Source organism: Cygnus olor, chromosome 3 (genome assembly GCF_009769625.2).
Source record: "Cygnus olor isolate bCygOlo1 chromosome 3, bCygOlo1.pri.v2, whole genome shotgun sequence".
NCBI lineage: Eukaryota > Metazoa > Chordata > Aves > Anseriformes > Anatidae > Cygnus > Cygnus olor.
In genome coordinates, this window is record NC_049171.1 from 98,254,643 (window position 1) to 98,269,027 (window position 14,385).

At 42.9% G+C, this 14,385-nt stretch overlaps 1 protein-coding gene across 2 annotated transcripts in view; it reads left to right on the forward strand.

Moving 5' to 3' along the window:
• The window catches only part of NVL (nuclear VCP like), a 48,105-nt gene that overhangs the window by 15,258 nt on the left and 18,462 nt on the right, over positions 1-14,385 (forward strand). For both annotated transcript variants that reach the window (XM_040551318.1, XM_040551319.1), the window contains exons 14-18: positions 281-499; positions 1,133-1,237; positions 2,003-2,065; positions 4,076-4,195; positions 7,464-7,563. In XM_040551318.1, coding sequence (XP_040407252.1) covers positions 281-499; positions 1,133-1,237; positions 2,003-2,065; positions 4,076-4,195; positions 7,464-7,563 — 607 coding nt within the window. The remainder of the gene's footprint in view (positions 1-280; positions 500-1,132; positions 1,238-2,002; positions 2,066-4,075; positions 4,196-7,463; positions 7,564-14,385) is intronic.

Genomic DNA, 14,385 nt, shown 5'->3' on the forward strand with positions numbered 1-14,385 from the left:
GGTAAGGTTTTGCTGTTTAGCAGAGTTATTTGCTTTCTCCTGAGAGCCATTTCCTACTAAAATCAGAATAAATGGTAAATTTATTTAGTCCTTTCCTGGAGCATTTTCATTAATGTTAGTTTTTAATGGTATCTTACACATTCTGTGTGTATTATACATAATAATTTCTTTTATAGTAATTAATATTATACTTGCAGAAAGTATTGCTCTGAAAAAGCCCTAAAAAATTCTTAAAATATTACTTGCATAATCTTTTCTCTGCTATTCAATATACCCTCAGGTTGAATTACAGAGACTTTTGGATTTGCTGAAGAAGCAAGACCCTTTGCCTGAGGAGCAGCTGCAGAAGCTGTGCATTGAGATGAATGATTTTATTGTTGCGTTGTCATCAGTGCAACCCTCTGCCAAGAGAGAAGGCTTTGTCACAATTCCTGATGTAACATGGGCAGATATTGGAGCCCTGGAAGATGTTCGGGAGGAGCTGGCTATGGCAATATTGGTATTTGTTAACATTACTTTCAAAGGTTTTTTCACACCTCCCCCTATGCAGAAAATAAAAATATCTCGGTTTCTTTGTTCATATTTATTTAAGGTATAGCGTGCTGCCCATGAGTTCTAGCATGCTACAAAACAGAAATTTTGCAACATCTTCATTTAAAATAGACTTCAGTAACCTGCTTTCAAATTTATTACAAGTCTAGTGCATGTATTAAACACTTCATTTGTTGTATTCAAGGTTTCATTTTTCAATATGTTCATTATTGCTAAATCTTAAGTATTCTGAATGTTTTGTACCAATAACCCTAGTTAGACAATTGCTACATGAAGAATTTGACACTGCTTAGCTGGACAGTTAGCAGCCTCACTGCTGGTCAGACCAGTACTTAACACTAACACCTTAAGGTGAGAACTTGGATAGATAAAGTCTTTGTCTCTGAATAATGATGCTTCTCCCATTTTGGAGGGATTTATCAATGCAAGATAAGATGCTGACTGACTGTTTATTCATTTAGCCTGTAAAGAGTTGGAATAAAGAACTTAACTTTAAACAAATTTTCATTAATCTCTAACTGAAATCAAAAGTTTAATGTTAGCCTTCTGTCACAGATAATTATGATAATTTCTTGTATAGGCACCTGTGCGGAACCCAGAGCAGTTTAAAGCTCTGGGCCTGACTACTCCAGCTGGTGTTCTGCTTGCAGGGCCTCCTGGGTGTGGCAAAACGCTATTGGCTAAGGTAATAAATTTTTCTAAACATGTTTAAAAACTACTGGAGAATCTTGTTGAAGTGGATGTTTTTGTGGGAATGACTGAGTCTGGATGATACTGTCCGATGCAGGACTTCTGCAGTTCTCAGCAGAAAATTAAATTTGAGCCTCTCTGCTGAAGTTGATATTCTTGTATAGAGTTACAATTTTGCTTAAATGAGGAAAAAATATTGTAAAACTTGAAATATTTAATTAAGAAAGTAGTAGCAAAGAAAGGAAGAAACAATTTTGTAGATATGTATTTCTATAGAATACTTCACTGTAACTAATGTAGTTGGAAGTAGTCTGCACTTTATGTGTTTTTATTTCTTGTATTTATCTTACTGTAAATAATTCTCCTTGAGCATTTCAGTTCTTACAGCCTCCCCTTGTAAATATGGATGTAAATCATGCAGGTTTCCAGATTGCTGCTTGTCTTTATTTTCAAATGTTATGTATGTAGTTGAATTTCTTTTTAACTCTCGTTAATCACTGAGAATTATTCAGCTAGTATGTGATAAAAAAATAAATAAAATCCCACACTGCCTCATTAAAGAGAGAACACCTTGCTAAATCCTTCAACTTCTCCCACTCTTAACTGCATATAGCAATACTTTGTACTGTTTTCTGTGTTTTACACAGTTGACAACTATGCTCCTTCTCTCCTTTTTTTTTTTTAATAGCTCCGTGGACAGGACCAAAGAATACATGAAAAAATGCTTTTCTCTGTGTACATCTCTTTCTCTTTTTGACAGGCTGTCGCAAATGAGTCCGGACTGAACTTCATATCTGTGAAAGGTCCCGAACTGCTAAATATGGTACGCACTGATCACTGTGCTTTTTTTATTTATAGAATGCTTGTTGAAAGCCTGGGGCAAACAAAATTCCTAATAATTACACAACTGATACTGGTGCAACAGAAGTTGTCTTGTTTACCCCACTGCTTAAAATTTTTAGCAGTGAAAATCTTCGCATGAAAGGGAAAAAGCTAACTGGGTAGTTTAAGTATATCTTGGTTTAAATTACCTGTCTAGTGAGATACTAGGCATACTTTACTAGGGTAAAGTAGGATTTCTAAATGATCAGCTGCAGACGTTGTTGCTCTTATGTAGATCAGGAAAAAGAAAAAAAAGTTGAATCAACACTGAGAAGCATTGGTGGTCAGTAACTGCAAATTAGCAGCTTTCAATAATCAAAATTGTCAGTTTTCAAGTTTGGAAAAGTGTTTGGTCAGTCACTTTAGCTTCTTACTAGAAAACTGAAACCTTGGAGAGCAATTATTTTTGTTAATCAGAGTAACTTGTAAAGATTGTAAGTGTTAACAGATAAAAGTGCTGTAGTCTCAGTTTTTGAAGCACTGGGCTTAGAACTGTTGTAATGTATATTCAGTGTTTTCTAGAGTTAAGGGAATGTGTTGAACTGAACAAGATGCAGTTCATATCTCAGAAGACTATGGCATTTACCTGCTTATCAGTGATAAGGAAACTAAAAATGAAATATTAGATTTGATTATTCTTTTCCCAAACTTTTTTGTGTACTTCAAATACTGATATCAGGCAGGAAATAGGACTGTTCATTAATTAATCCTCTTTAATACCTTTATTGATGACTTGGATGAGGGAATTGAGTGCACCCTCATTAAATTTGCAGACGACACCAAGTTGAGGGGAAGTGTCAATCTGCTGGAGGGTAGGAAGGCCCTGCAGAGGGACCTGGACAGGTTGTGTCGATGGGCAGAGGCCAATGGGATGAGGTTCAACATGGCCAAGTGCCGGGTCCTGCACTTTGGCCACACCAACTCCATGCAGCGCTACAGGCTTGGGGCAGAGTGGCTGGAAAGCTGTGCTGAGGAAAAGGATCTGGGGGTGCTGGTTGATGCTCACCTGAACATGAGCTGGCAGTGTGCCCAGGTGGCCAAGAAGGCCAACGGCATCCTGGCTTGTGTCAGGAATGGTGCAGCCAGCAGGACCAGGGAGGTGATCATCCCCCTGTACTCTGCTCTGGTGAGGCCGCACCTCGAGTGCTGTGTTCAGCTTTGGGCCCCCTCACTACAAGAAGGACATCGAGGCCCTGGAGTATGTCTAGAGAAGGGCTACGAAGCTGGTGAAGGGCCTGGGAGGTTCAGGTTGGAAATTATGAGAAATTTCTTCTCAGGAGTAATCAGGCATTGGAACAGGTTGCCAAGGGATGTGGTGGTATCACCATCCCCGGGGGTGTTTGAGAAATGGTTGGACATAGTGCTTAGGGACATGGTTTGATGGGTGACATTGGTGGTAGGGGGATGGTTAGACTGGATGATCCTGGAGGTCTTTTCCAACCTTAATGACTCTGTGATTCTATAAGTGAAAATATAAGATTCTATAAATGGGGTTGCAAAGTGAGGTTCTGGCTTATATTTCAGTTCCTTATCTCCCAATTACCCCATCTTCAGGCAATTACTTAATGAACTTCAGATATTTATTGTGTTCAAATTGCTCACTGGAGTTTTTTAAACAGTTAAGAATAACAAGGTCCTTAGTGAAGATTATATTTGTTAATTCTCATCATCAAAACGATAGCAAGTCAGATTTATTCCCCAGAAAGTAGGAATTCTCTTAAACTCTGTGTATACTGGGAACTGTCAAAAGTGAGCTAATGACAACATTCATGTTCACATGTAAATCTAGTACAATAAGGAAATAGATACAGCGGAGTTGAGTGAAGTAATTCAGTTAGCAGGTTGTCCTTCTCCCTTGGAAAGCATCTTAAATTGTGTTTAAAACCGTTTTTTTTCCTAGTAAAATCTTCATGTCTTACATTGTTTCACTGTGTTTTGTCATTTGTTTTAGTATGTTGGTGAAAGTGAACGTGCTGTACGTCAGGTATTCCAGCGTGCCAGGAATTCAGCCCCTTGTGTTATATTTTTTGATGAAGTTGATGCTTTGTGCCCTCGGAGATCTGACCGTGAAGTAAGTCTCAAAATATTTCCATAAATAAATACTTAGTTACAGTTTTTGTGGCATTGTGCTAGCAACAGAAATATTTTATAAAGCTTAATACTTCTGTTAGTATCTGTATGTATATATTAAAAAAAATACGTAGAGAATGTGGCTATTCACCAACTTGACTGTGTAAAGCCACAGGAAAAGATGAAGGAGTGCAGTTTAATACCATGATTAATTTCTGGCCAAATCCTGACACCTGTATGCAACTGTAATGCTTACATGAAGTGTGTACTGGTTTGAACAATATGAACTGGGTCATGAAAATATTTGAGACAGGAGCTGGTCTGGAATGCATTAGACTTCAGAACTATTCCACCCATTAAATTTTCTGTCTCGATTTTTGCTTTGGAATAGTTATTACATACATCTAGAATTAATTTCTGCTTTTGGAAGCATTTCTAGTGCAAACTGTTAGTGTGTTAAATGGAAAGCTGCTTTTTCTGCAGAGGAAATGAGTCTGTTTTTATGATATTGTACTGGTACACGTAGGTTGATGGCTGAGAGATGCTTGTTTCAATATATAAGCTGCATACAGTTCTGTTCAGATACTGACATCAATGACTTTAACAGAAGGACTGTATTTCAAATCTGTAGGAAAGAGAAAGTTTGATTAATCCTTTTAATCTATTTAAACTTTTTAAATCTGATTACTTAGGCACCACAGTAGGCATAGGTGATAGCCAAGGAGTGGAACAAGTGTACTTTGGCTTTGCTGTGTTTCCTTTCTGTGGCAGCAGCAGGCAGCAACTAGTTGCGTGTACAGCTCACAGAATCACAGTGGCTGAGGTTGGAAGGGACCTCTGAAGATCATCTAGTCCAACCCCTCTGCTGATCAGGATCACCTAGAGCACATTGCGCAGGATGGCATCCAGGCAGGTTTTGAATATCTCCAGATAAGGAGACTCCACAACCTCTCTTGGCAACCTGTTCCTGTGCTCTCTCACCCTCACAGTAAAGAAATGCACTCTCATATTCAGCCAGAACTTTCTGTGTTTCAGTTTGTGCCCGGTGCCTCTCTTCCTGTTGCTGAGCACAACTGAAAAGAGACCGGCTCTTGACACCCTCCTTGCAGATATTTATACACATCGATGAGGTCTCCCCTCAGTCTTCTCTTTTCCAGGCTAAACAGGCCCAGTTCTCTCAGCCTGTCCTCGTACGACAGGTGCTCCAGTCCTCTGATCATCTTCGTTGCCCTCCTCTGGACTTGCTCCAGTAGCCCCATGTTCCTCTTGTACTGGGGAGCCCAGAACTGGACACAGTACTCCAGGTGTGGCTTCACCAGGGTTGAATAGATGGGGAGGATCACCTGCCTTGACCTCCTGGTAACACTCTTCCGAATGCACCCCAGGCTCTTCACAGTCTCCTTTAAACTGTTAAGAAAAGTTTCTTCACTGAGGGATGGTGGTCGGGCACTGGAACAGGTTACCCAGTGAAGTGGTCATGGCAGCAAGACTATTGGAGTTCAAGAAGTGTTTGGACAATGCTCATGGACAGATGGTTTGATTTTTGGGTGGTCCTTTGTGGAGCCAGGAGTTGGACTTGATAATCCTTGTGGGTCCCTTCTTGCTTATGATATTCTATGATTCTATTGTCTGGGCAGGAGACTTCTGACTGTATTCTTCATGCTGTAATACCAGTAACAATCCTTGGGAATCGTAATTGAGATTCAGTATGTTTGGAGTTTCCACTGGCTTTTTGAAGCCTATGTTCATTTTCGCCACATATTCTTCTTATCTGTAGGCAAATGTATATTTTCATATGTTTAAAATAATAATGCAACATATATATAATATATGGTATATATTATATGCAACATAGATATATGCAACATATAACATTTATTTTTGTATGTTTAAAATAATAGCACAACATTCTTCAAAATCATCAAGCAGTTTTGCTGTTTAATGAAAACTTGTTCCTTAGCACCTGTGTTTTTTCTCTCTATCTCCCCAGATTTAGAATGAAATTCAGATTAATCTATTCAGTCTGGTTGTAGGATATCTGGGATTTTCGGTTATAGGCGTCTTATAGGATCTCCAGGATCTTTGGTTATAGGCATGTGGGCTGGGGCATTCTCAAGCACAGGCTGGGCAGAAAATGGATTGAAAGCAGCTCTGATGAGAAGGACCTGGTGGTGTTGATTGATGAGAAGCTCGACATGAGCTGGCAATGGGAGCTCGCAGCCCAGAAAGCCAACCGTATCCTGGGCTGCATCAAAAGAAGCATGGCCAGCAGGCCATGGGAGGGGATTCTCCCCCTCTACTCAGCTCTCGTGAAACAAAACCCCACCTGGAATACTGTGTTCAGCTCTGGGGCCCCCAGCACAAGAAGGACATGGAAGTATTAGAAGGAGTCCAGAGGAGGGCCACAAAGATGATCAAGGAGCTGGAACATCTCTCCTACAAAGACAGGCTGGGAGAGTTGGAGCTGTTCAGCCTGGAGAAGAGAAGGCTACAGGAAGACCTTACAGCGGCCTTCCTGTACCCTAAAGGGAGCCTACAGGAAAGCTGGGGAGGGACTCTTTGTCAGGGAATTTAGTGATAACACATGGGGGAATGGCTTTAAATTAAAAAAGGGTAGATTTAGATTAGATATTAGGAAGAAATTCTTCACTCAGAGCATGGTGAGACACTGGCACAGGCTGCCCAGAGAAGTCGTGGATGCCCCATCCCTGGAAGTGTTCAAGGCCAGGTTGGATGGGGCTTTGAGCAACCTGGTCTAGTGGGGTTGGAATTAGATGATCTTTAAGGTTCCTTCCAACCCAAACCATTCTATGGCTCTATGATCTTATTACTACGGAGTTAACATTTGACTACGAGTCATTCCTTTCCAGTGAGCTCAGTTGCAGAAACTGCTGTTTCAGAAGTTTAAATATTTATAGAACATTTTTTTTCCAAGCCTGAATATTGGGAACTTTTGGGCCTTTTTGTTGAGGTAGGTGGGAGAATGATTAGTGTAGTTCTGTAGCTGTATTTAAGTGAGTTCTTCATTTTTAATGGGGAAGAAAAGGTTTGCCCAGTGTAATATGTGTGGCAAGCATATAGTTAGCATAAACTTGGGGTAGAAAAAGCTGAGAGTATGATAGTAGAAATTCAAAATGCAACTATATTAAAGGTGCTTAAAAGTGGTTTTGAGTAGTATTTAAATGTGGGGAGCTAGTAAATCTTTTGTTTCTTTTATATGAAAATATTTACATTCTCAATTTTTTTTTTTCAAATTTGTTCTTTTAAAGTCAGGAGCCAGTGTTCGAGTAGTTAACCAGTTACTCACAGAGATGGATGGTCTGGAGAATCGTCAGCAGGTTTTCATTATGGCTGCCACAAACAGGCCAGGTAAGCACCCAAAAACATAAGGAAGAGAAACAACAAATGAAACATTATTAATTCTGTTGTCATGAAATCACGTGTTCTTACATGTTTAAATTCATTAATTAACCTTGTTCTGTACTTAAAATTACAATACTTCAAATTTGAACCTCTTCTTACCAATATATTTAGTCTGTTCTGCATTCTTGCGAATGACAGCATGAGATAAAGCAACATCTTTAAAACATGTCTTAATTAGAACCTGATACCACTTCTGTAAAATACTTAGAAAGACCTGTGACTTAATTGAACTTTGGAGTATCTCCATGGAACATAAAAGATTGATGGCTTCTCAATTTTTGGTAGCTTTTTTTGGTAGCTTTTGCAATTCCTGTAGCATCTTTAATTAATAAGCTAAACATGGAGATCTACTTCACAGACATTGTGTGTTTTATAGCCAACTTGGTACCTCTTTTCGTATTACGGAGAAGTCCCTCGTTTTATCCATAGCAAGAAATTTGTTTATTCCTGAATTGGAACTCCATCTAGATGCCAAGAATTATGAGTAAAGAAACTTGTTGTTACTAAAAAAAAACATGCCTGAAGATGTTGCATTTCCTCAATTATTAACGTTGTTCTGAATATTGCAACTGAAATGAAATACATGGTTAATAGTCTATCGTAGTAAAAACGTACTGGTTGGAGGTAGCAGAATTTTGGAATGAGTATTTGTGTATTTGGTAAACTACCCATAACAACAGGACAAAATTCATTGTTTCATATACCCATGTGTTACATAAAGACGAACCGTAGAATTCTGATAAAAAATACTTAGCAAGGAAAAATAGTAGCATAGCTACTTTGGATGTAAATTTGAAGACGAAGAAGTTAAAATGCTTGAAGTGCTTGGGTCCTATAGATTTTGGAAAATTTGGTATGAAATTACTTAGAATAGACAGTTGTGTGGTGGTTTTGTATTTTCCAGCAGTCAGAAATTCAAAGATTTTGAGGTAAATCTTTCTGTCTCAAATTCTTTTCACCAGGATAGACTATCAAGCTGTCTACATGGTGAAGTATGAACAGTAGATACTTAATCTGTCTTTGCCTATGGAAATTCTTTGATTTAGAGCAGTAAGTTTTCCTGGCATGAGCATGATGATTCTGAACTACCTAATCCCATGTTGAAAAAGAATTAAGGTTGTATAATATGGGAAATCTATATACAGATACTGTTGAAAGTACCAAGGGTGCTGGTAGTAGTGTCATCATGGTTCCTTAGAAAAGGGATCTCTCACTAAATGAGTTATATTAGTGCAATCATTTGTATTAAGCAGGTTGATTTATTAGTTAGTTTCTTGAGGGCTTCATTAGAAGTAGGTATCTAATTGCTGATTGCAGTCAACTTGTAATGATCTCTAACTGGTAACTTGGGCCGAGAATTCCAACCTCTGTAGTTGAGGAAGCATCCGATTTGACTTCCTGCAGTGCCATCTCAGGTGTACCACAAGTGTAAATGAGTGTTGTGGTTTAGCCCGGCTGGCAGTCAAACACCACACAGCCGTTCGCTCACCCTCCCCCCTCCCTCTCCGGGATGGGGGAGAGAAACGGGAAAGTGAAGCCTGTGAGTTGAGATAAAGACAGTTTATTAAGACAGGGAAAAGAATAACAACAATAATAATAATAATAATAGTATTAATAGTAATAATGTGTACGAAATAAGTGATGCACAATGCAATTGCTCACCACCCGTTGACCGATGCCCAGCCTATCCCCGAGCAGCCGGCCACCCCTCCACCCCGGCTAGCCACCCCTATATATTGTTCAGCATGACGTCAGATGGTATGGAATACCCCTTTGGCCAGTTTGGGTCAGCTGTCCTGGGTCTGTCCCCTCCCAGCTTCTGCTGCATCCCTAGCCTGCTCGCTAGCAGGACAGAGAGAGGCTGAAAAGTCCTTGGCTTGGTGTAAGCACTGCTCTACAACAATTAAAACATCAGCATGTTATCAGCGCTCTTCTCATCCTAATCCAAAACATAGCACCCTGCCAGCTACTAGGAGGAAAATTAACTCTGTCCTAACTGAAACCAGGACTGATATCCACCCCTTATTCCATACCATTTATGTCATGCTCAGGTTACACTCTTTCCAATACTTTCTAATTAATCACCATTTTCATCTATGATATATAGCAACCATGGTAGCGATGACATACAGTGTTATATGATAATTAACATATTATAATTCAACTCATGGGCTATTCTCACCCAGTATTAGGTCCCCTTGAGGTACACACCGGACCTCCCCATTCTCTTGCATTACCCACCAAGTGCATCCAGGTCCCCGAGCAAAAGCAATCCCACGAATGGGCTTGCCTTTTCCTGAGGCGGGAGTAGCCCAGACTGTCTTACCCAGCATGTTTCTTACGTGCACTACAGGAACTTTATCCCCTTCTACAGTGCGTAACAGGTTTGATTGGGCAGGTCCAGCTCGGTTGGCAGATCCTCTAGTATTGACTAACCAGGTGGCCTTTGCCAGATGTGTTTCCCAATTTTTGAATGTCCCAGCACCCATTGCTTTCAGTGTAGTCTTTAACAGTCCATTGTATCGTTCAACTTTCCCGGAGGCTGGTGCATGATAAGGGATGTGATACACCCACTCAATACCATGTTCTTTGGCCCAAGTGTCTATAAGGTTGTTTCGGAAATGAGTCCCATTGTCTGACTCAATTCTTTCTGGGGTGCCATGTCGCCATAGGACTTGCTTTTCAAGGCCCAGGATAGTGTTCCGGGCGGTGGCATGGGGCACAGGATATGTTTCCAGCCATCCGGTGGTTGCTTCCACCATTGTAAGTACGTGGCGCTTGCCGTTGCGGGTTTGGGGGAGTGTGATGTAATCAATCTGCCAGGCCTCTCCATATTTGTATTTCAGCCATCGTCCTCCATACCAGAGAGGCTTTGACCGTTTGGCTTGTTTAATTGCAGCACATGTTTCACAATCATGAATAACCTGTGCTATAGTGTCCATGGTCAGGTCCACCCCTCGGTCACGAGCCCATCTGTATGTTGCATCTCTACCTTGATGGCCTGAGGTGTCATGGGCCCATCGGGCTATAAATAATTCACCTTTATGTTGCCAGTCCAGGTCCACCTGAGCCACTTCAATCTTAGCAGCCTGATCCACCTGCTGGTTGTTTTGATGTTCTTCAGTAGCCCGATTCTTGGGCACATGAGCATCTACATGGCGTACCTTTACAACCAGGTTCTCTACCCGGGCAGCAATATCTTGCCACAATGCAGCAGCCCAGATGGGTTTGCCCCGGCGTTCCCAGTTGTTCTGCTTCCATTGTTGTAGCCACCCCCACAGGGCATTTGCTACCATCCATGAATCAGTATAGAGATAGAGAACTGGCCACTTTTCTCGTTCAGCAATATCTAAGGCCAGCTGAACGGCTTTCACTTCTGCAAACTGACTCGATTCACCTTCTCCCTCAGCAGCTTCTGCAACTCGTCGTGTAGGACTCCATACAGCAGCTTTCCATCTCCGATGCTTTCCCACAATACGACAGGACCCATCAGTGAACAGGGCATATTTCTTCTCATTTTCTGGTAGCTTGTTGTACAGTGGGGCTTCTTCAGCACGGACTACCTCCTCCTCTGACGATATCCCAAAGTACTTGCCTTCTGGCCAGTCCATAATCACTTCCAGGATTCCTGGGCGACTGGGGTTTCCTATTCGAGCCCGCTGAGTAATCAGTGCAACCCACTTGCTCCATGTAGCATCAGTTGCATGATGTGTAGAGGGGACCCTTCCTCTGAACATCCAACCCAGTACCGGCAGTCGGGGTGCCAGGAGGAGCTGCGCTTCAGTACCGACCACTTCCGAAGCAGATCGAACTCCCTCATATGCTGCCAATATCTCCTTTTCGGTTGGAGTATAGCGGGCCTCAGATCCTCTGTATCCCCGACTCCAAAACCCCAGGGGTCGACCTCGAGTTTCCCCAGGTTCTTTCTGCCAGAGGCTCCAGGTGGGGCCATTCTCCCCGGCTGCGGTGTAGAGCACATTCTTTACATCTGGTCCTGTTCGGACTGGCCCAAGGGCTACTGCATGAACTATTTCTTGTTTAATTTGTTCAAAGGCTTGTCGTTGCTCAGGGCCCCATTCAAAAGCATTCTTCTTACGAGTTACTTGGTAGAGCGGGTTTACAATCAGACTGTAATTTGGAATATGCATTCTCCAAAACCCCACGACACCTAGGAAAGTTTGTGTTTCCTTCTTGCTAGTTGGTGGAGACATAGCTGTTATTTTGTTGATCACATCCATTGGGATTTGACGACGTCCATCTTGCCATTTTATTCCTAAAAACTGGATCTCTCGTGCAGGTCCTTTAACTTTATTTTGTTTTATGGCAAAACCGGCCTTCAGAAGGATTTGGACTATTTTCTTCCCTTTCTCGAAAACTTCCTCTGCAGTGTCACCCCACACAATGATGTCATCGATGTACTGCAGGTGTTCAGGAGCCTCCCCCTGCTCCAGCGCAGACTGGATCAGACCATGGCAAATGGTAGGGCTATGTTTCCACCCCTGGGGCAGCCGATTCCAAGTATATTGGACTCCCCTCCAAGTGAAAGCAAACTGTGGCCTGCACTCTGCTGCTAGAGGGATGGAGAAAAATGCATTAGCAATATCAATTGTGGCATACCACTTGGCTGCCTTTGATTCCAGTTCGTACTGGAGTTCTAGCATGTCCGGCACTGCAGCACTCAGTGGTGGCGTGACTTCGTTCAGGCCACGATAGTCCACTGTTAGTCTCCACTCACCATTAGACTTTCGCACTGGCCATATGGGACTATTAAAAGGTGAATGGGTCTTGCTGATCACTCCTTGGCTCTCCAGTTGACGAATTAGCTCGTGGATGGGAATCAGGGAGTCTCGGTTGGTGCGATATTGCCGCCGGTGCACAGTTGTGGTAGCGATTGGCACTTGCTGTTCTTCAACCCTCAGCAACCCCACAACAGAAGGGTCCTCTGAGAGACCGGGCAAGGTAGACAACTGTTTAATGTCCTCTGTCTCTAAGGCAGCTATGCCAAAAGCCCAGCGGAACCCTTTTGGGTCCTTGAAATATCCTCTTCTAAGATAGTCTATGCCAAGGATGCACGGAGCATCCGGGCCAGTCACAATACGGTGCTTTTGCCACTCATTTCCGGTTAGACTCACTTCAGCTTCCAATACAGTTAACTGCTGGGATCCCCCTGTCACGCCATAAATACAGATGGGCTCTGGCCCTTTACAGCTGGATGGCATTAGAGTACATTGTGCACCGGTGTCTACTAGAGCCTTATACTTCTGTGCGTCAGACGTGCCAGGCCATCGAATCCACACAGTCCAATAAACTCGGTTGTCCCTTTCCTCCCCCTGGCTGGAGGCAGGGCCCCTCTAGTCCTGGTCAGAATCTTCATTTCTGTGTTTAAAAGACTGCCTGCTAGAAGTTGGAGCAGCAAACTTTTCAGAGAACCCCTTTCTCCCGATTGTTTTCTTTTGCAACTCACGTACCCGTGCCTCTAGGGTCTCAGTAGATTTTCCATCCCATTTTCTCATGTCCTCTCCATGGTCACGTAGGTAAAACCACAGGGTGGTGCGGGGTGTGTACCCACCATATTGTCTTCTTTGCATGGATGCACGTTTACCTCTAACAGCTGAGACGCTGGTTTGTACAGGTGGGGAAGAAAATACACTCTCTTTAAGTTGCTGGACCTCTTCAAAAAGTTTCTCCAAAGTATTCTCTTTTAGTTGGTGGCCACTGGTTTGTTCAGGTGGGGGGGAAGATAAATTCTCTTTAAGTTGGTGGAACTCTTCAGAGAGTTTCTCCACAGCCGAGACGCAGGCCTGTAGGGAAGAGGAGAGATTTCCTTCGTACTCCCGGAGTTGTTTAGCCATGTCACCCACTGTGGGATCTTCACCGTTTTTCCAGGTTATTATTGCCAATGTGCTGGCCCATGTTGATGGTGCATTCCGTACAAACTTCCGCCATATGGGTCGAGTACACTGGACTTCATCTGGATCTGTGGATGTTTGTGCATCGTTTAAGTCCTTATAAATTACTTCCCGTACGGCTAATTCCCTCAGGTACTGAATTCCCTTCTCCATGGTGGTCCACTTGACTGGTACACATACAAGTTCTTCCTTGTAGGGATACCTTCCCTTCACAGCTAACAGGAGACGCCTCCAGAGGCTGTGAGATCGTGCTCCATCTCCAATTGCTTTGTCAATGCTTGCATCTCTAGCAAGGGATCCCAACCGCTTGGCTTCCCTGCCCTCTAATTTCACACCATTGGCTCCAGTGTCCCAGCACCGGAGCAGCCAGGTGACAAGCTGTTCACCTATACAGCGACCAAAATCTTTTCGCACATCTCGTAGCTCACGCTGGTATAGGGTTCGGGTAGTTACTGTTGACTTACTGACATCCTCATCCTCATCTTCATCCTCCTGCACACTTGATGGCCCAGCCTCGTCTTCTCCAGACCCAGACTTAGCAGAAGACTTTCTGCGTTCTAAACGACCTGCGTCTCTATACCACTTTTTCACCTTTTCTACAGGGGCAACTTGCACTGCTACAGCTCGCCTCTCCGACCCAGCCACAGGGTCTGCCACAGGGATTGGAATACCCTCTGCAGGGTCAACTTGCACTGCTACAGTTCGTTTCTCCGACCCAGCCACAGGGTCTGCCACAGGGGTTGGAGTACCCTCTGCAGGGGCAACTTGCACTGCTACAGTTCGTTTCTCTGACCCAGCCACAGGGTCTGCCACAGGGGTTGGAGTACCCTCTGCAGGGGCAACTTGCACTGCTACAGTT